Below are 25,915 nucleotides of genomic sequence, written 5' to 3' on the forward strand. Positions count from 1 at the left end.
GGCCGTCTGCTTGTGTTTCAATGAGTTTGTTTTTATGGGTGAACTGTAACACAGGGGCACATAAACAGTGGGGATGAACTAGTGTATTTGGCAAAAAAAAAAAATTTAAAACACACACACACACACACTTTACAAACTCTTAAAATTACCTAAAGGTTTTGGCTGCGTTGACATAGCACAGGAAAACATGTTTGTTCCTTAAAGGAGAAGGAATTGTGCAGAAAAATTGAAGCAGGATTTTCAGAAGAGGGTTTTTATGAGGCCTAAGAAAATTTACTTTCCAAATTTTAGACCCAGCTGAGGTACAATCAAGTGTGTCCACGTTGATCTAAAACAACACACACCGTTTTTATGAGCCCCTGTGTGTCCTTGATGTATGAAGAAATTGCACTGAACTCCACTCCAATCAAGGCCTCAATACCAACTGGTATCAAAGTGGCTTATACATAAATATCATGTAAACACTTTAACAGTTATACAATTTACAGCGCCTGGATTTTTCCTGTCAGACGCCACCTAAAAGTTTTTAATTTGTCTCGCAGGAGCAGAGAATTATGAAACACTTTCAGGCAAAAGCTTTAAATAATAACAAGTGAGGTTAGATTTTGTTAACTTACTTTTTAAGCCCCGTTTTTTCTTCAGGATTTGAAAGGCTCAGAAACGCAACAATTGGTGATTTTGTAAGACTCACAGACGAGGAAAAGGTAAAGAAAAATTTATCTAAACAAGGTTAATACATTTTTTTCTATTAGTTTTACTGACAAATCTAGCAAATACGTCATATGAAGCAAAGCAAACAGGGGGAAATATATGACTTCAGCAAAACTTTTTTTTTCTTCTCTCGTCTGACCAGCAAACAAGTTAATAAAAAGTTACAGCTCCCGTGATTTGTCACACCGATGTGCCATCTGAAAAACTTCAGAAAGTACACGCAGAAAAATCATATTTACCATTGCTGCATGTTGTATCTGACAGACCCCGGGGCTCCTGGCACTTTTCAAAGTTGGCGTCCTCAATAAAGTCTGATTTCGCCCTCAAGTGGGGAACTTTCTCCTCTTCAATCCAGTCCGATGTATATCTTGCGATTCACGCTCGGGTTTCTTTTCAGACTCAGCAACGATGTTTTTTTCTTGACACTTCTAGGAGTAACACGGGGAAACGAGCGCTCGCTTTTTCATCCCGAGATTGAAAGCGTCCCGACTTGAGAGAAAAACGCGCGTCGTTTGGGTACGGGTCGGTCTCACGGAGAGGAACGCGCGACCACGACACTCTGTCGCCTCTCCTTTCCCTCAAACCGTAAACTGAAGTAATCAAGGAAACTGCAGGGATCACTGTCAGCCAGAAGCCGAGTTGTAACTGCTTGCCCTACCTTGATGAAAAAAAGAGAAAAAAAAAGAAAAGCTTCCTACACTTCCCCGGTGATTTCCTTCTGCAGAGTCAGCACAGCGGAGAGCTCGGACGGTCAGGGCTGCTCTGTTGTGTTGGGTGAATTCAGATCAGTGTTTTACACGCCGTGTGTGACTGTAACCCAAGTGACTGCGGGTCCACGGAGCTTTTGTGCCTCATGAGTTGATTTACAATGTTGTGCCAGCATGAGGATTCGCTTCGTCGTGCAAGAAAAATGTGCCAAAAACCCTTAGCCCCAAGATAAGAAATCGTCAGAGAGGCGTATTAAAAGCTTTCAATATTTGAGAAGCAGCAGTGATTCAATGATATTTCTTTTTCTTCGTGTGCATTTAGATAATATATAATGTTCTAGTCTAAATAATACTGCCGATTTTTAACAGTACTGTCAAAAGGGGGAGTTCTTCAGATCAGGCTGAAGGAGCAATGCATTAAACAAAAAAAAAGGGAAAAAAAGAAAGTGATTTTGAATGCTGTATCAGCTCTTTAGCGTCGGACACAGAATTTCATGTTATAACAAGAAATCTTCGCCCTTTTTTACTTTTTTACTTTCTGTTCTCTAAGGCAAACACACGTGCGACCCTGCGCTTGTGCGCGCGCACGCGTGTTTGAAGCAGTTTGAAATAGTTTCCGTTGTTGCCTTCAGCAGGGATGTGACACTGATTCCCTGAGCTGTCCCTCAGATCCCTCAGAATTAGGCGTGCTCATTAAAGTTTCATTGTGCACTTGTTTTTATGATGATTTGCTCAACATTTGACTAAGACATCTGGAGAGTGAAGACTTGAAGGAGTGAGGGGTGTGTGTCTGTGTATGAGTGTGTGTCTGAGGGTGTTGTGTTAGTTAGAGGATAGAGTGGAACAGAAAAAGAGAAACATTCACTCTCATCGGAGTGACTGCCTGCCTGCCTGCCTCAGCCCGGCTTTCCGCTGGGGTGAGAGAGGCAGTGGAATCCCAGGGCAGTCATTTCTATCAAGTCAAGCGTCTGGAAGCCCCACTTGCATGTTTGGTCAAGGGGTAAATAATAGATCAGGGATTAGGCTTGTGTAGAATTCATTCCAGGGTAACAAGCTACTGAGGTCCCAGGATATGCATATTCATTCCTTGGCCAAGGCCGTGGGAGAGCGAGGACCATATGCCTGTTTGTCAGAGGGCTTAGTTTGCTAATTAAATGAGATATTACATACTTATGTGAGCAACAAAACAAAAAGCCTTTAAAGGATTGTCCAGAAAAAAATTGTGCTTGAATCTATTTTGTGTTGACTTCAAGTGCTTTGATGTTGCTTTAATTTGACTCAGGAAGTGTTTTCTATTTCAGAGTGTTGATTAACCGTGTAGATATCAGGAGCTGTGGATGTGTATACAGAGCTTATCAAAGGCTAACATGACATTTTTTTTCTTTGTTGTTGCTTTGCTGCCAAACTATCAGATGACGATAAATCTATGTTATGACAAACAGATGAGATAGTAAAGTTATGATAGTGAGTGTCTGGCTAGCCATAGTGTATTTTCACCTTCTCATTATTTTCTTACCTCATGATTTTTGGAACAATTGCACTTCTTTTGGGGTGGGCTGGATTCTATGAGCAGGGCCAAACAGGTCCCTGGCTCGTTACTTTGTCACTCAGAATGACTGGCTAACAATATAAAAAGTTTTAAATCTAAGCTCCGGATTATATGGCAAGCAATACAGGTAAGGCCATTAGAGGTTTGGTCCTTTTTCCAACACCATAATAAAAAACTTACTTTGTCATTTAACAATATTTCCCCTAACCTCAGTCACAGTAATGTTGTTGCCTGTACCCTAACAACATTAAGATGTCAAATCACGACCTCAACAAACACACATTCAACAAAAAATTTATGGGCCCAAAGTGAACCATCAGCTTCAGACATCTAAATGTAAGTTTTGGGTCATGGCATAAAAAATACAAAATTTAAAAAAAGTTTAATTTTACAACAGAAAAGCCAAAACATGAACATCAGCCCCTATCAAATCTGATACTGCATATGGGGCAGTAACTGATCGATATTGGCTTACTATACACGTCATTAACACTAAGTGGGCATTCATTTTAATGATACTGATAAACTGAGCTGTGTACTCACAAAATTATATGCATTACGTCTTCTTAGAGGTAACATCTGTATGTATATTTATGTATTATGCTTTTTATTGCTGTAGTTATTATATGCTGTACCCTGACCACTGCCAAACCATAAATGACCATACAGAGTAGATAAATTTCCTTCTGTGAAAACATCAACTTGCACTTCATGTATTCTGTGAAGACGACTAGCAAATTCATTTTTCAACTCATTAACATGTCCTGGGACGTAAATAGTGTAATCATATTTATTTTTAGAACAAATATAATGCATCTTTTAAAAAAAAAAAAAAAAGATACGGACATACAATGTTTGCTGCAGGAGGCTTGATAGGAAGGAAAAGTATATGTTTATCTGTCGCTGTGACAGGATCCCACTGTTCATTAATTACCCAGCGGGACTGCCGATAATGAGCTATTGAACCTGCTGCTGAAGTGTTCCACCTCCTGGGATGGCCATCAGCTGCTGCATCACATTTTGTGGATCCATCAAATCCACAGAGGTGCTCCTGTTCATTAAGTTCCAGTCACTAGTAAAGCACAAAAAGGTCCAGAAAGGTCAATTCAACCATCCCCAAGAAAACCCAAGAGTTTTCAGAGGACTGGCTCTCACTGTAAGTTTTCTTCAACAGTCTGGAGGCAGTTAATGACCTGAAGAGCTTTTTTCTTTTTTAGCTGCTTCTTGTCACATGATGTTTCTGATGCCAGATCGATACCCCATTCAATGAACATTTTATTTGGATGTCATAAGTCCGTTGAATGGCTGTTATCAGTAGCCTCATACATCTGGTTGGTGGGTGCCTTCCTATACCTACTAGTAGGCTCAGATAGCAATTTTTATTTCTACTAATCAATGATAAGCTGCCTGCTGCATAATCTAATGTAGCATAATCAGATTACATAGAAGTCCTCTAGTGGTCATGTGAAGAAATGAAAGTTTAACTCACATTTTGCAGTTCCAAGTCATTTAAATTATGAACATTTGAAATATCTGCCTGCTAGTAGACATACTTTGTCTGATAACAAGTAGTCATTTAAATGTCTAATGGCTGTTATTCTCTACCAGACATTGTGTGTTACAATGAAATGGCATCAAATTTATCTATGAACCTCAATTAACAGATTTGCCTTTGTAGGACTTCACACATGCATGACCTGCTGCCTTTCAAAACTCAATCTGAGTGAACCTGAAGTCTTAAGCTTGAACAGAAAAAGGCGTCAAGACAGTTTCAGGTGCTGGAGGTTGATCAAAAGAGAATTAAAGGGTTCGATGAGCATCACTGAAGTAAAATCGTGCCTTTATACTGAGATGACTTGGTATATCAGTCTCTGAGTTTGAGCCCTTCTAATTCACTGAGAGCGAAGCACAGGTGTTGGAAATAAGACAAATACTTTTCTCATCTAAAAGCTGTTTTCCAACTGGACAACATTTACTCAGGGCGATCAATGTCCCATGTCCTAGTCTCTTCTCTCATACTCAAGGGAAATATGAACTTAATTTACCCTTTCACCAAGCAAAGGACAAGCTCTCCGGCAGCAGCCCAAGGGAAATAGTCTGACTCCTTGTTCCCACACATCCTGAGGGGTCTAACTGTGGGTGGAATGGCACTTTAGTTGGGTGAGTTGTTAGCGAGTGTGGCCCTGCAGTTCATGGCACCGTGGACGCACAGAAGCTCACACATACACATATACGACGCTGCCTCTGAGAGGTGTGTCTTGCAGATCAATTCATCCTTTATGAGTGCTCCAGTTTGTTAAGGGTAGGACCAGAAGGTCATCAGATGGGAGTCAAACAGACATGAACAAGGGGGTTTGTGCATACAGTATGTGGGGAGATGGGTGCTAATGGGGAGGGGAGGGCATCTAAATCACATGCAAACAGGAATGCACATAATAGGAAAAAACAAAGTGTAAGGTTTATGGCGAGGGAAGGTTTTGAGCTTGAGTGGTCTGATTTAGGTGCACAGATATTGTCAGTCTAACGGCTGAAACAGGGGGGAAAGAAATGGTAATCAATGGTTTCTCTGTCCTGGGGTTTTGTAAGGCAGTCCAAGGTCTCACAGGATTCAGCATGAGGATGGCTCATGCTTGGGGTCAAAAGTGGCTGACAATTCTCCCACAGACTCCACTGAGAGAAATAATATCCCTCCTCAGGGCATCACTCGAACAGAAATGCGTACAAACAAGTCTTAAAATGTCAGCAAGTGGACATGAACTTAGCTTGCGATTTAAAAGATTTGTGACTTTGGTTTCAAAAGACACTTGGTGTGATAGCAGCTTATTGTTATCTTACTCAACAAATAGAGTCATCAGCCGTATTGCATAGTGACTGTGTTTCAAAGCCTTTACTGTAAACGCTCACATGTTGGAGCCTGTCTCATTTGTACGCAGTGGGAGTGATGTACTAAACACTGCGCAGGTTTGACATCCCAACTGGCATTTGTACGATTGATGTTCCTTTAAAGTGGAGGACTTGTGACTCTTTAGTATCTTTTGTCATCTTCTGCAGTTCTCAGGTTCTTTCTTCCCTCAGCATCAAAGCTAGGCCACATTAATGCAGACAATATCCCACTTACCGGAGGCGGCAGGCAGAGACTGTGCTTTCACAATTCTCCATGGAGTGTCATGTTTTTCCCCGGGATGTGCCTCTCTTCCTTCCTCTGTCAGCGCTGGCACACCAGGGCTTGTCATTTGGTTCTTGAATTTTTCATGCAGGTGCATTTGCATGATCACAATCCTGTGTCACTTCTTCCCCTGGTAGATTAAATGCTGCCTGGCACTTGAACTTCCCCGTGACTCAGCTGAGGCAGAACAGAAGTAAGACAAGCGTGCTTGCTGGGACTGTCAGTGCAAGAGCCATCTTGTTTCAAAGGGTGGCACCTTACGGTTTGGCAATTGGCTCGCAAAGACAACTTCAACAAGAGTCAGTTTACATTTGCTACTGCAGTGCTTACATTTGTTGAGTCATACTCTGTAGTGTTAAGATGGTATTGCGCTTTGGTTTGGTTTGGTACATGATCTCAGGAACCCAACTATTTAATTTTGCTGTATGCGCTGACTGACACATGAATAGCTGCCTTTTCTTCCATCAGAGCACCGAGTTTAATCATTCAATTAACTCTCTACAAACACCCCAGAGATCATGAATAGTAAGAAGTATCCTTTGAGAGACACATCTGCAGGTCAATTTTAGAGTTCTCTGTTAAACTTAGAATTAATATTTTGAGGTGATTCATTTTCATCCATGCTTTATTTGCATTAAACAGCACTGAGGTTATTATGTATGTAATCAAAAGTAGACTTATTTTTGGCTTTTTTTTCTGGCTTTATTGGATTGATATAGTGAAGACTGACGGAAAGGTGGAAGGAGAGAGAGAGGGTAGGACATGCAGCAAAGGGCAGGGGGTCGGACTCGAACCCGGGCTGGCCGGCTGCTCATCCCACTGAGCTCAACTAGCGCCCATCAAACATAGTCTATGCTGAACATTCTCTACATGTATTATTCTTGGATGGATCATTGCAATTCTATGAGCAAACTGTGCTTTCAGTATCTACAAGCAATAGTATGTGCTTTTTTTCGAAAAAAAAAAAAAAGGATCCCGTTATTCCTACCACCCATGTACGTCCACTGACTTTATGGTAATTTATTATTTATCCACAGTTACAGTGGGGCAAAAAAGTATTTAGTCAGCCACCGATTGTGCAAGTTCCCCCACCTAAAATGATGACAGAGGTCAGTAATTTGCACCAGAGGTACACTTCAACTGTGAGAGACAGAATGTGAAAAAAAAATCCATGAATTCACATGGTAGGATTTGTAAAGAATTTATTCGTAAATCAGGGTGGAAAATAAGTATTTGGTCACCTCAAACAAGGAAAATCTCTGGCTCTCACAGACCTGTAACGTCTTCTGTAAGAAGCTTTTCTGTCCCCCACTCGTTACCTGTATGAATGGCACCTGTTTGAACTCATCATCTGTATAAAAGACACCTGTCCACAGCCTCAAACAGTCAGACTCCAAACTCCGCCATGGCCAAGACCAAAGAGCTTTCGAAGGACACCAGGAAAAATATTGTAGACCTGCACCAGACTGGGAAGAGTGAATCTACAATAGGCAAGCAGCTTGGTGTGAAAAAATCAACTGTGGGAGCAATCATCAGAAAATGGAAGACATACAAGACCACTGATAATCTCCCTCCATCTGGGGCTCCACGCAAGATCTCATCCCGTGGGGTCAAAATGATCATGAGAACGGTGAGCAAAGATCCCAGAACCACACGGGGGGACCTGGTGAATGACCTGCAGAGAGCTGGGACCAAAGTAACAAAGGTCACCATCAGTAACACACTACAACGGCAGGGAATCAAATCCCGCAGTGCCAGACGTGTTCCGCTGCTGAAGCCAGTGCATGTCCAGGCCCGTCTGAAGTTTGCCAGAGAGCACATGGATGATACAGCAGAGGATTGGGAGAATGTCATGTGGTCAGATGAAACCAAAGTAGAACTTTTTGGTATAAACTCAACTCGTCGTGTTTGGAGGAAGAAGAATACTGAGTTGCATCCCAAGAACACCATACCTACTGTGAAGCATGGGGGTGGAAACATCATGCTATGGGGCTGTTTTTCTGCCAAGGGGACAGGACGACTGATCCGTGTTAAGGACAGAATGAATGGGGCCATGTATCGTGAGATTTTGAGCCAAAACCTCCTTCCATCAGTGAGAACTTTGAAGATGAAACGAGGCTGGGTCTTCCAACATGACAATGATCCAAAACACACCGCCCGAGCAACAAAGGAGTGGCTCCGTAAGAAGCATTTGAAAGTCCTGGAGTGGCCTAGCCAGTCTCCAGACCTCAACCCCATAGAAAATCTGTGGCGGGAGTTGAAAGTCCGTGTTGCTCGGTGACAGCCCCAAAACATCACTGCTCTCGAGAAGATCTGCATGGAGGAATGGGCCAAAATACCAGCTACTGTGTGTGCAAACCTGGTAAAGACCTATAGTAAACGTTTGACCTCTGTTATTGCCAACAAAGGTTATGTTACAAAGTATTGAGTTGTATTTTTGTTATTGACCAAATACTTATTTTCCACCCTGATTTACGAATAAATTCTTTACAAATCCTACCATGTGGATTCATGGATTTTTTTTTTCACATTCTGTCTCTCACAGTTGAAGTGTACCTCTGGTGCAAATTACTGACCTCTGTCATCATTTTAGGTGGGGGAACTTGCACAATCGGTGGCTGACTAAATACTTTTTTGCCCCACTGTAGCTTTGAAAAAGTTGAAAGTTACAATGTGAACCCAAAAAGAATACTCACAAAAACATGAATATTACAGTGTTTCATATAAATTTTACCTAAGAAACTCATAAAATTTGCAAGCTTATCTTTGGATCGTGTAGATCCTGATCTGTATGAGGACACACATTTAGATAGTGGAATAGGACTAAACTGCATTTATATATGCTTCACCTCTTGCAGTACACTTTGCATACAGTTTTATGCATAAACAATACATCTTTTATGTATTTATGCATAGGTTAAGGAAGTAAAATCAAGAAAAGGCTGCAGCGAGTGTGGGATTTTTTTTTATAAATGTAAATGCACAAATCACATAATTGGTTATTGTGAAACTGTGCTTGGCTTAGATCTGCTTTATATACCTGAGACAGTCTCAAACTCTGGATCTGGATTAATCTGTCTTTAGCAGTACAAACACCAAATAAAGGGAGATACTGGCTGCTTCACATACAGGAGAGAGCAGCAAGAGACGCTGCCAAAACATGGTGGAACATGCCTGTGTACGCAACTGTAAGTGTCTCTAGCTAAATAATTTGATGATGAAAGAAGGGATAAGTTAGAAGGTAATCTTCCACTCTTCACTTCTTCTCTTAAATGTTCTTAAAACAGCCTTCTTTTTCATAATTTGACCGTAGAGTAACCAAATCGGTTTCAGGTTTTCTCATAAGAGACGCTTTATCTAACATTTTTCAAGTGCTCGGTTTCGCCTTAAAGATTTTGACCTGCAGAAGAAGAAGTCAGATTCAAACTCTGCTGGTCACATGTCGTCATGATGACAGTGAGAAAGGGGCTTATTCACAGATACCATGTGTCAGTTTGTGTCTCTGAACAAGAAACAGGGGGCAGGCAGATGTTGCACATTATGTACCAGTCTACTGCCTCTAAAATTGTTCTGCAAATGAGGATCTTAATGAGAGGCAGTGTTTGTGGGTCAAGGAACAGCCTAATCATACTAAGTCAATTGCATCTTTTCTCTTTGTGTCTGTGTGTGTGTATGCAAGTGTGTGTGGTTGTGCGTGTGCATGCATGCATGGGTGTGAGTGTGGAGCAGTGAGCAGATGAACCAACATTTGTCTGACTCAAGAGGAGAGCCAGTCATCATATTTCTTCATTTCCCTCTCTCACCCTGTGCTCCAAATCTGGCTGGACACTTAAGTACATTAGCCACACAATATGGAGTTGTCTTGTCTCACCAGCAAAAAACAGATGTCAAACACGTGTCTTTGTTCATTTTCCTTTACCCTCCCTTTGCTTATGTTCAGCTCTCAAAACCCAAGCTATAGAGTCGAGAATCATTGGGCACACTGTCTCTAACCTTACAGCGACTCATTAAAACTGAAGACATGGATAAATATCAACAGGAGTAAGTACCTATTTTAAAAGGAAAACAGTAATTCTATCTGCCAAATACACATAAAGATCAATATCAAATTTCCATGTCATTTTTCTTTGCCATCGTGTGTGGTTGCTCAGGTTGTTCAAACTGGGGATTTATAACTGAACAAAGCAGTGATTACAGACACAGAGGAACCTTTATTTTATATAGAATACATGTGTGTGTGTCTGTGTAAGGGTAGTATCAAGAGACACCCATCTGTACTTTAAAACTATGTTTGAAGAGTCCTGTGCGCTTAAAAATAATATTAATATGAACGTCACTACATCATGTCGACATGGTTTTTTACCTTCATTCCTTTCTTTCTAAAAAGTAAACCTAGGACTTAACAAGTGTCCACTTATTTTTAACAAGTGTCCACTTATTTTTATTTGTTCTCTGAATAGTGTTAGCTTTCATACATACACAGCTAACCTTGTTAGCAAATTTGAACTTTTTTCTTTAAATATGCTGTTATATATTGCACATTACCAAACAAGGAGCTGATGCACTTTTTTTTAGTTTGTTAAAGATTTGTGTTCCTATTCTGGTCAAATTTGGCTTTATTGTTTGTTTATAGTACAGCTTCAGTTCCAGCTGACATCAGGTCAAAAGGCTGTTATGTGTCACTGGATAAGCATCAGTTTATGGCTTTTTTTTAGGTTGTAAATTGTGTTTCACTGTTACATTTAAGTTTTTGTTAGCAGCGCAAAGACAGAGAATAAGATAGAGAGGAAGAGAAAGGGAGAGAGCAGGATGAAGGCTTAAAAAGAAACAAGAGTGGACATTTAGTCAAAGTTAACACAAAATTGTGGTGTAGCTCCTGTTTTGACCACATTCATTGATGATGACTTCACATAACTAAGGAGTGATATAACCAGGTGAGTAAATAGGCAGATATTGAAGTAAGATGGAAAAATAATAATTGTGTTTCACAAAATATTTTTACATGCAATTCATAGATGCTTCGTACGCTTTTTCAGTAGCACGCATAAAAATGCCGGTGGACATTCTAGACAGAACTTATTTATGTGAATGATAGCTTTTTAAGGGATTCATTCCACTCTAAACTTGGCTCAACAGAATGAAATTGATGTGACAGACTACAAATCTATTTGTCTGCACAATAAAAGGAGGGTTTTGTATGAATTAAAAAACTATATTGTAAAAGCAGCTCTTACATGTTTGCTTCATATCCATGTGTATGGACAGGGAGGGTGATTTTCTGCCATCTTTATTGAATAAATACAGCGGTTTATGATTCAGATGACTGCACGTGGTTAAGAGACTGAAACAAAGTTGTGCATTTTTATCCTTTCTCTTTGCAAATAGTTACTTCTTACTTTGGAGAATTCTGGTCTAAACCTATGCCCAAAGTTTGATAAGTAAATTGACCACCTTAAAACAAGTGTATAATATTGAAAGGTGTGATTATTCACTTTGAATTACTCTTAAACACTAACCCAGGGGTGTCAAACTCAAATACACAGTGGGCCAAAATTCAAAACTGGAACAGCGTCGCAGGCTAACATTAATATTTATTGAAAAAAAAAATATCTTCCTCTAGATATAAGAATGAATCTTTTCTTATGGACTCAAACAAGTTTTGCTGAAAAACTGAATATGGAACAAGCAAAGCTTAATACTAAACAATATATATATATTAGCTGTACAATACCAGTAGGCCAGCTCTAATAGTAATTTGGTATGGCTTTGTGGGCCAAATGTAATTAGGCTGTGGGCCAAATTTGGCCCGCGGGCCAGAGTTTGACACCTATGCACTAGCCCATTTAACTAATTCAGTTGCTTTTGAAGGTAAGATTGTAACATGCACCCAGTTAAAATTGCATTGAGTGCATTTGCAGGCAGCATATTCTTTTAATATTAATTATGTGGCACTGTGCACATAACATGATGACTGGGGGTTGAGCCCCCCTAGAACTCTGAACCTAGATTCGCCCCTGAATCTCAATGAAAGTGACCTAAATTGAAAACAAAAATTCAAAGTGAAAAAGAAAATATATATATATCAGAAAATACAAAACTATGAAACTATTCCTTTTCATAAATAGGGGAAAAACTTCTTAAAATCACAGTTCAGGAGGCTATCAGTGTGCAACACTTCATTTTGGAAAACAAAAGAAAAACAGCAACAAACAACTGTTTTAACAAATCCCAAAAAAGTCAATCAAAACTGACCCGCGCGTTCCCCTTGCCGATCCCGATCATACTGCCATCTATGAACTGCTACTGTCGTGAAGTGACGTGACGGCTGTGACGCGGAGGGACAGAAGCGGAAAACAGCGGGCTTGTTTGAAAAGAGGAAACCGTCTCCCTGGTTACTGACAGCCGTGTTATCCACACAGAAGTTTCATCTGGCGTTGTACAAAACAATATAACGGATGTACACGGGTGAACCCTTCAATTTCTCACAGTTCGAAGTATGTCGTGACGTTTTTTTTTCTAGCGCTCTGACTTCAGAAAGCTGTCAACACCAGAAAGAGTGTAACTCTTTATGCTTTACGTGGCTAACGCTAGCTAAGTACCGGTAATCTCAGTGTTGGTCTTCCTGGTGCTGCTGCAGGGTTGATATCTGCCTGGTTAGCAAGCGATCGAAATAGGTAAGAACTTATCAGTCCTCTGGACGCTTGCTTATTTCTTCCTCAGCTCGCGGTAGAAACCTGGAACCCCAATATGCTAACATCACATAAATAAATTCAAAGTCCCTGTCGATATGGTTTCAGTCAGCTAAAATCCTTTCCAAGTAGTTTTGTCAATCCGATGCAAAGCAGTCTAATCACATGTTGTTTAAATAGCTGAGCTGTGCCATGTTTGTTTTGATCCACTGCTGCAAGTTACTGAGATTTTTCTTTTAATATTTCATCACTACAACCCTTTTTCTTTTGCCTTCTTGCAGGTCTGAAAATGAGCTCAAAAGACGATGCTCGCACCCTGGTATTGGAGGAGCAGGTGAAGACTTTATCAGATGAGCTTTTGCAATGCCAGGTGTGTGAATGCATTTTGTTTTGGGTTTTTGTTTTAAAGCCATGTGCACACACTTCTGTACTTTATCACTGCTCATTGTACAATGTTGGATTTAGTTAAAAGTAGGAGAAAAAAACCCATTTGATTTCCCTAAAATAGGGATTTGTCCAGATTACTTGAGTATAACATCGTTACAACCCTTATCACTACATCACTGTTACAAACAAAGCGTTCATTTGGCTGTGATTTCTACATAACTCTTGTCAGTGTTAAAAAGTGTAACTCACTATATTTATCTTTACTTTATTTATCACTATGACTATGACTTTTTTTCAGACTACATATGTATCACACAGTTGTCAGCACCTTTTACTCTCCAGGCTGAGCATTCTTTTTTTTTCAATTCTCACTCACTGCTATAAATTGTGGACCTTCATTAATTTCAAAATTAAGTAATTACTGTTAATTTGATCTCTGTGTGTTGCATACCAGCCATGTCACCAGACTTTATTTAATATAAAATGAGGATTGATGAAAGATAAGCATGAGAATAGAATTTCGAGGTCTGTGAATGACTAGCAGGAAAACCACCCCTTTACATGATGCTACTTGTGATTTTAAAATAAAGCACATTTGACTGACTAGATAAAGCATATTTATCTCCCTCATACATATGTAAATGTCCTGATTATACCCTTAATGAATGTCTAGCACAGACAGGAAAAAGTGTGGAGGGCCCCCGTCAGATAATACACACACAGGCACGACATGCTCATGAGCAGATTTCCAAAGGCTTTCATGTTCACTTTGTGAGTCAGTGATTGAGGGAGTCCTTGCATACTCACCACCAGGTGGTGTCTAATAACATGAGTGAATTGATCCCAGCATTTCTCACTTTGTGTATCCACACCACCTTGCTACACAGGTAGGCAGACAGCTGTGGGGTTCAGCAGATGAGGTGTTACATTTGAGTTTTGTAATAGAAGTAGAAATATAAACCACCTAACATGTTGGGCACAAACATTCGTTGTGCTGCTGTTTGTGTGTAACCACATGTGCGCCTGTTACCTTATTTATCCTCTGCATAAACTTTGGTTTGACTTCGGGAGCCAATTTTCAAGTGTTTATTCAGTGAGAGAACACAAAGGCATCAGAGTGGAGTGAATCCATGTATTGGTGTATGTGATTAAATAAACAAAAGAAACATATTGTGTCTTCTGCAAATGCAGCGGTAGTCAGTGTGAGTAAGTGACAGCTGAAATAACTTTGCCGGAGACAAGAGGGGAAAAAATCCCCACGACTGTAATAAAAATGTTTATGTAACTGGTTTTGTTAACCTGGGGTTTATTTACTAGAGCTGTTTGTCGAATGATAGAGATGACAGGAAAGTGGAGAGATTTCTGTCAAAGGAAACAAACTTTTCTTGTTCACTGCATGCAGACTGATTATGGTTATGTGGGTAATCATTCTCCAGAGGCCCATTCTTAGTCTTGCCTTGACACACCTTAAAAAAAGAAAGAAAAAGAATTATGTATGAGTGATGAAACAGTATGAAAGTCATTGAATAAAAAGTGAGACAATTATTTGGCGAGTAAATTTATTTTTAAGACAAAGTCGTGTCATCTGATAATGTTAGTTTTGCAAATTTTCTCCATGAATTTTGCCCCAAGAAAATATTAGCCAAGCAAAACCCTCTCTGACATCTAATTTTTGTAATACCGTGATTAGATTGTTTCTCTCAGGGTATTCCGGCTTCCTCCCACGGTTCAAAGACATGTGCGTTAGGTTAACTGGTGATCCTAAATCGGCCGTAGATGTGTGTCTCTGTGTCATCCCTGAGAAAGACTGGCGACCTGCCCTGGAATAGCCTCCAACCCAACAACCCTGAAATGGATAAGAGTAGGCCTTTTGCCTGCAAACTTTAACATTTGATTGCACCTTTAAACTTAAAAACCATTAAAAAAAATGTTATTCTCACTTGTATTTAGGACTACGCGCTGTATACTTTGTTCACTTCAGACTCACTTATATTGAGCTGACACGAAAGCCATCTTTGGTGGTCTTATCTGGAGTAGATCACTGATTCTGCATATCTGAGGACGTTAAGTTCTACCGTGCACAATTTAAATTGTGGCATTTGAATACTACTGATGTCTTAAGTCTCTTGCATGATTACTTCAGGACAGCCATTAACTACAAAGACACTCATCTGTCAGCCAGCAAATGTTCCTGCTAGACCATGCTAATTTTACTAATATGTGCTGAATTCCAGTGGCTCTCGCTCTCTCTCTGGTATGTTTAGCTCGTGGTGTTTCAGTTTCTAGATTCCAAATGAATAATTCAGCCATCATCAAACACATATTCAGTGCATCTTTAAGTACGCATACGGTTGAGGAGAGCTCTTGATGAGGGTCCTGACTGAACATTTGTCCATGGAAGGGCTAATGGCAGCCAAAGGCCAGGCAGAGGGAGACCATGTATTTCAAGTAAACCATGCTGCCTAATTTAATCGTTAGCTGCATTCCAGGGTTGATTTGGTGAGATCTCTATCCCCGCTTCACCCCGCTCCCGATCTGTGTATCCACACACCAAAACACACAGATGCGCATCGAGACAGAGATCTACAGTCCTTCCACTTTATATGTTCAGCTCATGGTCTTATCAAGGTCTGCTTCTGCCACTTCAGTAAATAATTGATTAGACACTTTTGAGAAGGGGGTTAAAATTCATGTGCTAATTGGAGACCAGTAGATTCCAGTGGGAGGGATGACTTTTATCTTATGATGATGTGAACATAATTTATCAGATAATTTTATATTAAGTCGATTTGGTATAATTCTGTCTTTTAATGTCAGAAAATGTAGTTTTTAGATGTCCCTCATTAAATGTAATGTAGCTTAAAAATGTTTGAAAAACCAGCGAGACAATTTGAATTGGAAATGTGTCAGGGGCTGGCTGGGTTTTTCTGCTTGAAGATGACTCTCTCTGTCATCAGTTTTGAGTTTCTTTGGGGCTAGTTACTTTGGAGCTGTAGTGGAAAACATATCCGGAGAGCAATTGATTAATAAAGAAAAATGCAAGCTCGACTGCTGTGTTTTGATTTGGATCCCTGCTCTCCCCAGTCATAAATAGTGCATAATGACAAGTGTCAACGCTCGCTCCCCTTGAGTCGAAGGTCACATCTCAGCGATGGAGATTGCCGCTAGAGAGAGGTTCATGATTAGAGAGGGCAGGACAGATGAAAAAAATATTATATATTTATATTTTTACAAGTTCTTTAAATTATTGATTGACTTCCCCCAGTTGTCATATGCTAATGTCACTGAGCATCCAAATTTTTTGTTTCTCACTGAAAAAGGGCTGTAATGTGTTGCTGCTTTTCCTTTTAGGGGCTTATCAAATGCAAATTTTATCATCGCATTTCTCAAAAATAATTTCTCTTCACTTGCTGAATCCTTTACTCTCACAGGCAGACAAGGAGTTTGTGTGGTCTCTGTGGAAAAGGCTGCAAGTGGCAAATCCAGACTTGACCCAGGCTGTCAGTTTGGTGGTTGAGCGGTGAGTGGATTCATCTTTCACATTGCTACCTGAGAGGCTCAGCAGACGAACCTTCCCCTTATCTCGCAAGTGAAGAGAAGCAAGTGTGTGTGTGTGTGTGTGTGTGAAAGTCGTTCAAGGGGTGTTTAAAGCACCTTGGCCGTTCTACTGGGGTTATGACGGAATCTGGTGCAGATGCTGATTTAAGCCCTCTTATCCCTGGTCTAGCAGTTCAAACAGTGGAAACCCTTTTAATGAAAACACTCTTCCACTGCTGCTCACATGCTGGACAGTTGAAACAGTCCTGCCAAATACTTGTCTTTACTGGATAAATTGCGAGATTGAATATGACCTCTTTTGCAGGATGGCTAAGCTCCATTGAGAACAGTGGCATGGGAACTTGTAGGAAAAGACACATCTGGAGAAATGAATTGCGTTCCTCTTATGATTTAAAAAAAAAAAAAAACAACCCAAAAAACATAACGAGACTCTGATTTATCGCTGAAGTTTGAAAGCTGTTTATTCACGCGTTCCAGCTGCCATTAAATTTTGTGTAAAGTTTTATTTAGTACTTAGGTTTTACTGACTTTTTTCTTTAGGGGATACATTAAATCATATTTTCTTCCTCACTGGTGCACATCGCATACTTTTTGAGGTCTGTCAGTTGTTAGTAGACCCTTAATAGAGGTAAAAACACAGTGCAGCAGCAGAGTGCTCCTCAGTACCTGTGCCTCTCATTTCTACTCCACACCCACTTGAGTTCTTTATAGCCCCTTAGGAAACCCATCAAAGTGGGTTAGTCCGCTGAGACAGGTGGGGCAACATGCACCCAGAGAGTGTATGTGTATTGTATCACCTGATGCGCAAGAGGATATTGACATGGTAATTGTGTCGACTCCAGTCAAGCGCTGTTGTCCACTGGGAGCCGCCATTCATCCCTCCCTCCCCTTCCTGTGTGGATCTTGTAGAGTGATTGGTTGGATGCTCAGGACATGGTGAACATAGTCCAATATATGAGGAGATGCAGCTAGGCCTGCCTGCGTTCCTGCCCCCTCCAGGGACACCAGATACTTATTTCAGTGTGTACCAGGGGAGAGGGCTGATCAGAAGAGGCAAAGAGACGATAGAGAAGGCCTCAAAGACCCGAGGTGTAGAAGAAGCAGCTGATGAGCGGAGGGAACGGATGGTCCCCGGTGGTTCGGAGTAGTTGAAACAAGCAGGTCCCCAATTGCAGACTTGTTTGTGTCTCCGCAAAAGTTCATTATGATAAAAGAGGTAGTAGTGGGCTTGAGAGGTTTAAACTTTGCTGTATTGTTGCTCTGTAATTCTGCTTAAGTAGCCAGTGAGTAAAAAAAGTTTTTCTTTTCATTTTCTTACAGTTTAGCATTATTAAATATTAAAATAATGATGAGAACACTGGCGACATGTTAAGGCAAAAGAATCTTTTTTTGATGAGTGCAGCAGGTGATCAATAATTAAACATTTGGAGTTGAAACCGATAAACTTTTGTCCAAGAACTTGCCCTCTGGGGCAAAATTCAGTGTTTTGACCTTTCCAGAGTAGCCAGCAGATATTTGGAAAAGGGATTGTTGATATCTGGGCCAAGAATTTCCTTTTCCGTGTGTTCACAGTCGAACTATGAATGTAGATGAATTTTTGAAAAAAGTGAAATCACTATCAGATGATAGCTCATGGTTTTCACCTGCATGCAGCCAATGCTCACTCATAAACTCATAAACCAGAGAACTTCCTATACTGAAAATCTCATTTGTAATGAAATCAATGAGTTCTTCATGCTTATTTTTATATGTAGCATCTGTTTATAGAGAAAAGTTAGAAATCGATGTGTTTCAAGCCAGTAAGATTGGACAGAATCTTGAGTGTAAGCTAAATAGTTAAAGCTATTCTTCTGTACGCTCTCAAGTCCTTAATCGTTGCTGACTATTTACACATGTATATTCTGTGTATTTACTCTTCCTTCTAGTGAGAAGCACAAAGCTGAGATTAAGGACAGGAAAGTGTTGGAGATCCTTCAGTCGAAAGACTACAAGATTCAAGAGTTGGAACAGGTATCATAATGTTTTCCTTAACCGGCTTTAACTTTCTAATGCAAACAACTTTTCTTTATGAACATCAGCAAGTCAGTTTCTTTTTTCGCTGCTGGCCTGCTGTCAGATCTGATCACAGGAATTCAAATTGTCACGACGCAGTTTAAATATGTTGAAAATGTTCAAAAAGTGCTGATGCACAAAACAAATTTACAGAGTTTTATGCAAAAACAAAAATCATCACACTTCTGCACACTCACAGAAGAGTGTGGCTGCTGTGATTTACATATCAAAGTAGTCTCTTTCTCCATTTTTCTCACACATCATTATGTTTCCTTGCGTCATATGATTATTATAATTAGGAAAAAAATATTCAAAAGGCGCCACTTTAATGAGTAAGGATGTCCTCACACTAAGCACGGTTACTTTGTACCCTGCCTGAGCACAATCACCTTCCCTGCCCACTTCCCACTGGCCTGTGCTGACACTGCCCTTAATGATCCGACCCAAGTTCACATCAGTTTGTCTCGGAGTGTCAACTCGTCTCTCTTTCTTGAAAAAGCGCTCTGGTAGTACACAATGGGCTCATGAGTGCTTGTGAATGAGCTTTTTATGAATATTGTGGCTACAATGGGGTTGTGGTGACACACTGCGCTCTCACGTGTTTATTAATGAGTTGGCAGAATGATTTCTAATGGAGACAGCTGCTACTCCGGAGTGTGCGTACATAGCAATCATGCTACATGCATACTGTGCTCAAGTCCAAATGAACTATGCCTGGGTTCTCCTCTAAGTGGGCCAGGGTACCGGCACATTACACACCACTTACACTAGTCAAGCAAACTTCACCTTAGGGGTCAAACTCGCTTGGCCACAGAAAGGATCAGTTAATGTGAGTGCCCCCTCAATCCTAGCACAAGACTTGAGGAACACATCCAGTACATATAAACCTAAAAATTTAGGTTTGGGTTTTTTTCTACTTTTTCCCCCCAATAAGCATTGCAATAAGCCCATACCCTGTGTACATATTGTACACACACGTACATGTACAGCTTCAGTTTCCACGATTAACAAACTGCTCCCAAGTTCCTGCATCGTGTACTGAGCTAAAAGTTAGCTTACCCGGTGGTTGCAAACCAATTTTCCTTTCGAATGTAGAAGCACCACCAACCCTGACTTCACAACAATGAAACTGTAAAACCTGTAGTACTACCACAGTTATGTATTTGTGACTGACTAAATAAGCCATACACGAAACAGTGACCAGGCTCTGTCCTTGAGCATGCTGCTGGCATCTTTGTTGTTCTGCCAGCGATTGATGAATGGCTTTACCTTGGTAGGGAACAAAATAAAGCTTGTTTTCCCTTGTTTTTCCAACTGCTACTGGAATGCGCTCAACTTGGAAGTGACGTTGCTCCCAGCTCTGACATCCGACTTCTGCTGTAAAAGGAATGCAGCATTTATCTTCAGGCTGAGCTTGTGGTCATATGCCTTCATAGTTGACATTTAAGTTGCAGCCATTTCTAGTGGCTCTTAGTGAGTCTTTCACAGAAAGACAAAACAATCCTTGGGCTTTTTATTTCATTTTCACGGTCATTTTATTACAAACAAGCATTTTTGTCTTGCTTGTTTAACTGTCTGCTGAAACTTTCATTCATAAATGCCATAAAAATACAAATGAATACAAAATTATTATGCTGCTTTAATATTTCCCTTTAGATCTTTATCTTTCTCTCATACCTACTTTTTTTGCTCTAACCCCTGAGTTATAGTTCTTGGTGGTATGATGGCTAATGATAATGACATCACTAATGTAATTTACTCCAAATCATCATCTCTTCACCGAAGCATCTGTCAGTCTCATTCATTAGTGTCCCTCACCCAGAATGGTGCTCATTCTTAATGAGACTGGCTGTAATGGAGTCATCAGCTTGCCAGTGCTTTTTGACATTACCCTCCTCAGCAATCATAATAGTTGCTCACTGGACCAAAAAGGTATATGATTATGGTGGACTTTTTTGTGTAACATTTGTACCTTTAAGGTATAAGTCATCATAGGTGACGACTCCATTGCTGTGTTTGCAAGCTTGGCACTTACAAGCAAAAACAAATACTACTTACGGCCTTCTGAATTATCCACGTGACAGTGTGACACAAGTTTCACACTGTTGAAATGCTTTACCCTAATATACAGACATTTGATGGATATCTAGATATCTATCAAATCTGATGGATACTTTTCGGTTATTTTTTAATAGACTGAATTGATGAGGTGGTAGATAGCTGCAAATCCATCCTGTGGGGGTGGGACTTAACTGTGCTCTGTGTCTTTCAACTGCTTTTTAAGAGCTATTTAATGAACTCATTCATTTATTACTCTCATTCAGTGTAACGCCCATGTCTCAGTTTATATGAGTTTTATAGGAGGAATCCCTTTGTTTCTAAAGCCTGTTTTGCTGTACTTCTTCTGAAAAGTTCCTTGATAGCGCCGCACTCTGTGCTGTGTCATCCAGCCCTCTGACAGTCATCGTCTCATCTGCAATCTTAAGCCATACCCTCAGAGTGATTAATAGGTTTTCCTTCTTTTTTCAAGGATGTGATGGTCTGCTGAGTCCACATAGCATCTCAGATTTTTTTTCTTAATGTATCAGTTCTCCCACTTTGATTATGTTTTTTTTTGTTCTTGCTGGTTTTCTTTTTTTTTTCTTTCACCTCTTTCTCTCTCTCTGCTTTTGTAACATAATTAGCGTTCATTTTTGAACTGTACTGGGAATTTTCAGACGCTAATCTTTCTGTCCTAGACCTCTTAACTTGGCGCAACCCGCTTCCCCTCCACCCTACTATTCTATCACTTGAGTGCTACTGGGGTTCAAATTGTTCTTCCCTATCTCATTATCAGCGTTTGAATTTATTTTCCGCTCTCCAGTATAAATCTATTAAAGCCCCACTGTTCTTAGCACGGCAAGCTAGGAGTTGCAAGGAACGCTAAATCCACTATCTGGATATATCTGAGCGATTTCCCTCAACATGGCAATTAATTGCATCCCAGAGCACGGTGTTATTTGAGAGAGGAGGGTGTACCCACAGAAGACTGTGGATTACCAGCCAATGCCAAACCCCAGCTGATACAGTGTTAAGAAGCCAGCCTCCTCCCACTAAGGCCATAAAGGCTGCCAAAAAACATGAAGTAAACATATAAAAAGTGGGTGGTCATTACTTTACACTATTGCTTGTTTTAAGAGCTGAAGCATTTAGTCTATTCATTGATTGTCAGGTTAGAAAATTAATGCTGATAATGTTTTTCAGCCTTTCTTTTGTCTGCACACTTAATACTTTGGGGTTTTGGACTGCTGCAAAAATATGACGCTGAATGGCATGACCTTAAGCTCCAGGAAATTCCAACAAGCATTCACTCATGCTTTGTAGATCTCATGAATAGCTCATTAATCAAGGCCAATTGATTATGAAAGCAAATATAAAAGTGATAGTCTTGTTGTTTTGTTACAACATTTTTAAAAAAATGATGGTTAAAAAAAATGATATGCCTAATGTAACCTGTAGTTTTTTGGGTTTTTTTTGTTCTTTCTGTGTCACCCTGATTGCCACAGAGAGTAACCGGGCAGCAGCAGGAGATTAACGGCTTGTTACAAAGGAGGACGGCGGAAGAGGAGAGTGATTTAATGAAGAAGGAGCTGACAGCTCTGCGTGAACAACTGGTCAATAAGAGTCAGGAACTTGAGGTTGGTGGAACAAATTTTCTGTGGCAGTCGGGGCTTCTGCTTTCAAAAGTCTCTCTTCTGCGTGGCACGACAAGTCCCCCGTGGCCTTAGCCTCGGGGGTATGAATCATTTAGAAGAGAAAGAGGATTGTTCAGCCCTCTTGAACGCAATCTCAGTGTCTTTGTGTCTTCTTCTCCTGTCTCCACCCTCGCTCTGTCTCACCCTTTCTTGCTTTCAGCTTACTTTCCCGCTACGGACAACAGAGAATACTTAACAGCTGGAAAGTCTGCATGTGAGAAAGAAAGCGCGAGCCAGAGAAAAGCAGGTTGTTAACTTGCAGATAAATACTTAATGCCTCCTTCAGTGGGGGGAAAGTGAATAATGTGCATGCGATGGTGTGGCTTCTGCCTAATTATGCTTAGATGGGACATGGCTATGATTAATTGATAAAGGGATGGTCCTTACACAGTCTTGGTGGGGTCTCGTGGTGAGAAATCGTGGGGGACAGCATCAAAGGAGACCTAGGTTGAGTCTAATGGGTTTTGTAGCTAGCACCATTCTCATTAGGAGCCTGTCATTAAGGCTGGCAGACTGGCCCCTGTACCTACGTGAGCCCAGTTCTTGCAGCACGGCTCGGCCAACACCAACCAAACGCTGGCCGCGTGGGTCCAGTCATACAGCACAGGTGACCTTGGCCAATCAGCGACCCATGCAGTGGGCTCCCGCAGAAAAAGCCGTCCACTGTTTACATATTCATTTCAGCCTCAACCCCGTGGGCTGCTTCTCTTTTTGGATCTTTGCAGTTTTCTTTTTTCGTTTTCTCAGTTTGAAATGCTACTTTTTCTTTTTCTCTTCTTTCGTCGCCATTGTTTATTTGGCCCTATTGACCCCCTCCCCATTCTACTCCTCACACACACACACACACACACACACACGCCTTCCTTATTCAGGAAATGAAGACAAAATGTAGGAGGAAAGAGGAGGAGGAGCGGCAGGTGGTGCAGGCTCTAGAGGAGGAGAAAGAAGGATTAGCTTCCCGCTGCGCCGCCCTGCAAGCTGACCTGGAGGAGAATCAGAGGCAGGCCAACAGCCAACGAGACCAGAGGGATACTGCCCAGACCAGAATAAAGGTATGAATGTGGGGACAGGTCCACACAAATACAAAGGCACTCACACACACCTTGAACTTTCTGATCCCTCACACCCTATCCTCTTCAGCTTGTGAATATAAAAAGATCTCTGTAGCAAAGCACAGAATTAAATAAACAGGGACTGCACTCAAAGGAAGGACAAAGTTATGATTTAACGTAGGGCAGACAGATCTTCCTGAGTTGTGGTTTAAAAAAGAAAGAAAGAAAAAGAAAAACAAGAATTAAGCAGACCAAACCGAAAGTAGCTTCCATTAAGTCATTGGCCTGTTGGTTCAAGAGTTTGTGGTCAGGTGTGTTTCATTATCCAAATGCAAGCAAGTAAATTTCAGAATCTGTTGCTCTGATCATCATTATGGATCGGTGCTTCTTCTCTCTGTGAACATGAAAATTCGAGAAGACATCAACTGTGCTATTGTTTAAACATTCAACCAATCAAATTGCAGTTCTTGAAAATTGTATTTATTTATTTATTTTTTTACATTTCAAATTTTATTTCCTAGATTCTCAGGAAGTAAAAGCTACAGAAGAACCTCACATTCCTCCCCTTCCTTATCGACTAATCATATTGAAACATATTGCTCCCCTAGTCAAATGGAATCAGACAGAGAGTCTTGAATAAGTTAGAGCTGCAGAGTAATTACTCTTGGATGGGATGAGCCCAGTGACTAGTGTATGCACATCCATCACAGCCTAAGACACTCCACTTGTTTTATGATTTTTTATTATTTTTTGTGTCATACATTGATTTGAAACTTGGTGATGGAAAATATCAGATGCGCAGGGGATACATCATGCCAATTTGTTTGACATGGCAAAGATTTATTCGGGAATTTATCATTTAATGTAGACCTGTGTGTACTGTTAAGATACACCTGCATAGTTTTAGTATTTTCTTAACTTGAACAGTGGTGGAGGAATATTCTGCAAATACAGAGCCGCAAAGATGTGTTATACGTGAAAAAAATGTGACCGATATAATTATATAATAATTTATAATAATTTCTTATAGCATTCGTCACATAATTTGCTTGATATTAATTAGCGTCGGATGAATTCAGGGTTTGGTGACCTGTACATGTTTGATGTTGTTTAATCTGCTGCAATTAAATGGTTTTTTTAAATTAAAGCAAAGCTAACTAACGCCTTGTCTGCACCTCCTATATACAAAGAAACAGCACAAAAGCACAATAAAAACATTTTCAGATCGACTGTCATGTTAGAACTAAATCTAAATTTTGCTATTCGATTACTTCACAGCAACTAGTACGGCTAGTTGCTGTGAAGTAACAAATTGTGGCCGACTTATTACAAGTGTTAAAGAAGGCATCGTAATTCAGGGCTAAGAAGTGAGACCTAGTTTCCTTGCTTTTCTGTCACTTTTTAAATTTCAGAATCATTTATTTGTTTATTTGTAGACAGACAGTCAAAGTAATGTGACAAGTGAATTATTTTAAATTTGATTGCAGAGTCAGTAAATGAAACGATGCTGGTCTGCGTTGGTTTGAGGATTTTGCCATAGAAAATAAACACTGACAAAGTTGACGTAATAATTCTAATACTTAAAGCATTTCATTTAAGGATAGCCTCTAAATTTGACAAAATCATTGTTATTACTCTTCTACACCAGGATCTAGAGGAGAAACTGCACAACACCTGTCAGGAGCTGACTGCCTTGCAGAGCCACAGTAGCAGCCTAGAAGCTCTGCTTTCCTCCAAAGACACAGAGTTGGCAACTAAACATGAACAACTTGATCACCTTTGGTAAGTTGTACCAGCTGAGATAGTGTCTCTGTTCTTGCAACATCCAAACCCTAATAGGTGATATTTATGGCTAATTTCATTAGTTAAAGTATAATTCTGTCCGCTATAGACGTACTATATGTGTATACCTCGATTTACATGGGTTACTGCATGGAGGAGTGGGTATATTGCTTCCTTCGCTGTGAGGCTTGGGGGTGACACAGATTTCTTCCACTCTGGCCCACCTAAAGCCACTTGATAAGCCCTGCATAGTGGATATGCTTTAAAAGAGAGAGAAGAGGGAACAGGGCAGGCTTTGGCTAAGCTTTAGTCGATATGATAAAAACTGTGAGAACTGTAGGAGCCTTAGTGGTAATCTCAACCTTTTTTAACTACTTTTCTGTTTTAATGCCAGAGGCAGTCTGACATGTCAGTCACACCAGGGCTATAGACTATTCTTGTGGATTTCCTTACAAGTTTGAGAAGCGCTTTGTGGTAATTCCACTGGTGGATACTAAACAAGATGGAAATGACCTTTTGGTGCTGATG

At 40.4% G+C, this 25,915-nt stretch overlaps 2 protein-coding genes across 6 annotated transcripts in view; one reads left to right on the top strand and one right to left on the bottom strand.

Moving 5' to 3' along the window:
- The window catches only part of bnc2 (basonuclin zinc finger protein 2), a 179,000-nt gene extending 177,530 nt beyond the window's left edge, over positions 1-1,470 (bottom strand). For 2 of the 3 annotated variants that reach the window (XM_080880696.1, XM_080880693.1), the window contains exon 1: positions 951-1,470. In XM_080880696.1, coding sequence (XP_080736822.1) covers positions 951-953 — 3 coding nt within the window. In that variant the 5' untranslated portion in view covers positions 954-1,470. The remainder of the gene's footprint in view (positions 1-950) is intronic. The other variant, XM_080880698.1, reaches the window with a different exon arrangement.
- An 11,044-nt stretch (positions 1,471-12,514) lies between these two features.
- Positions 12,515-25,915, top strand: part of cntln (centlein, centrosomal protein) — a 94,951-nt gene continuing 81,550 nt past the window's right edge. For all 3 annotated transcript variants that reach the window (XM_080881624.1, XM_080881625.1, XM_080881626.1), the window contains exons 1-7: positions 12,515-12,807; positions 13,104-13,192; positions 16,641-16,729; positions 18,693-18,777; positions 22,365-22,496; positions 23,426-23,605; positions 25,254-25,387. In XM_080881624.1, coding sequence (XP_080737750.1) covers positions 13,112-13,192; positions 16,641-16,729; positions 18,693-18,777; positions 22,365-22,496; positions 23,426-23,605; positions 25,254-25,387 — 701 coding nt within the window. In that variant the 5' untranslated portion in view covers positions 12,515-12,807; positions 13,104-13,111. The remainder of the gene's footprint in view (positions 12,808-13,103; positions 13,193-16,640; positions 16,730-18,692; positions 18,778-22,364; positions 22,497-23,425; positions 23,606-25,253; positions 25,388-25,915) is intronic.

The sequence above is a fragment of the Rhamphochromis sp. 'chilingali' genome (genome assembly GCF_963969265.1).
Source record: "Rhamphochromis sp. 'chilingali' genome assembly, chromosome: 4".
Taxonomy (NCBI): Eukaryota; Metazoa; Chordata; class Actinopteri; order Cichliformes; family Cichlidae; genus Rhamphochromis; species Rhamphochromis sp. 'chilingali'.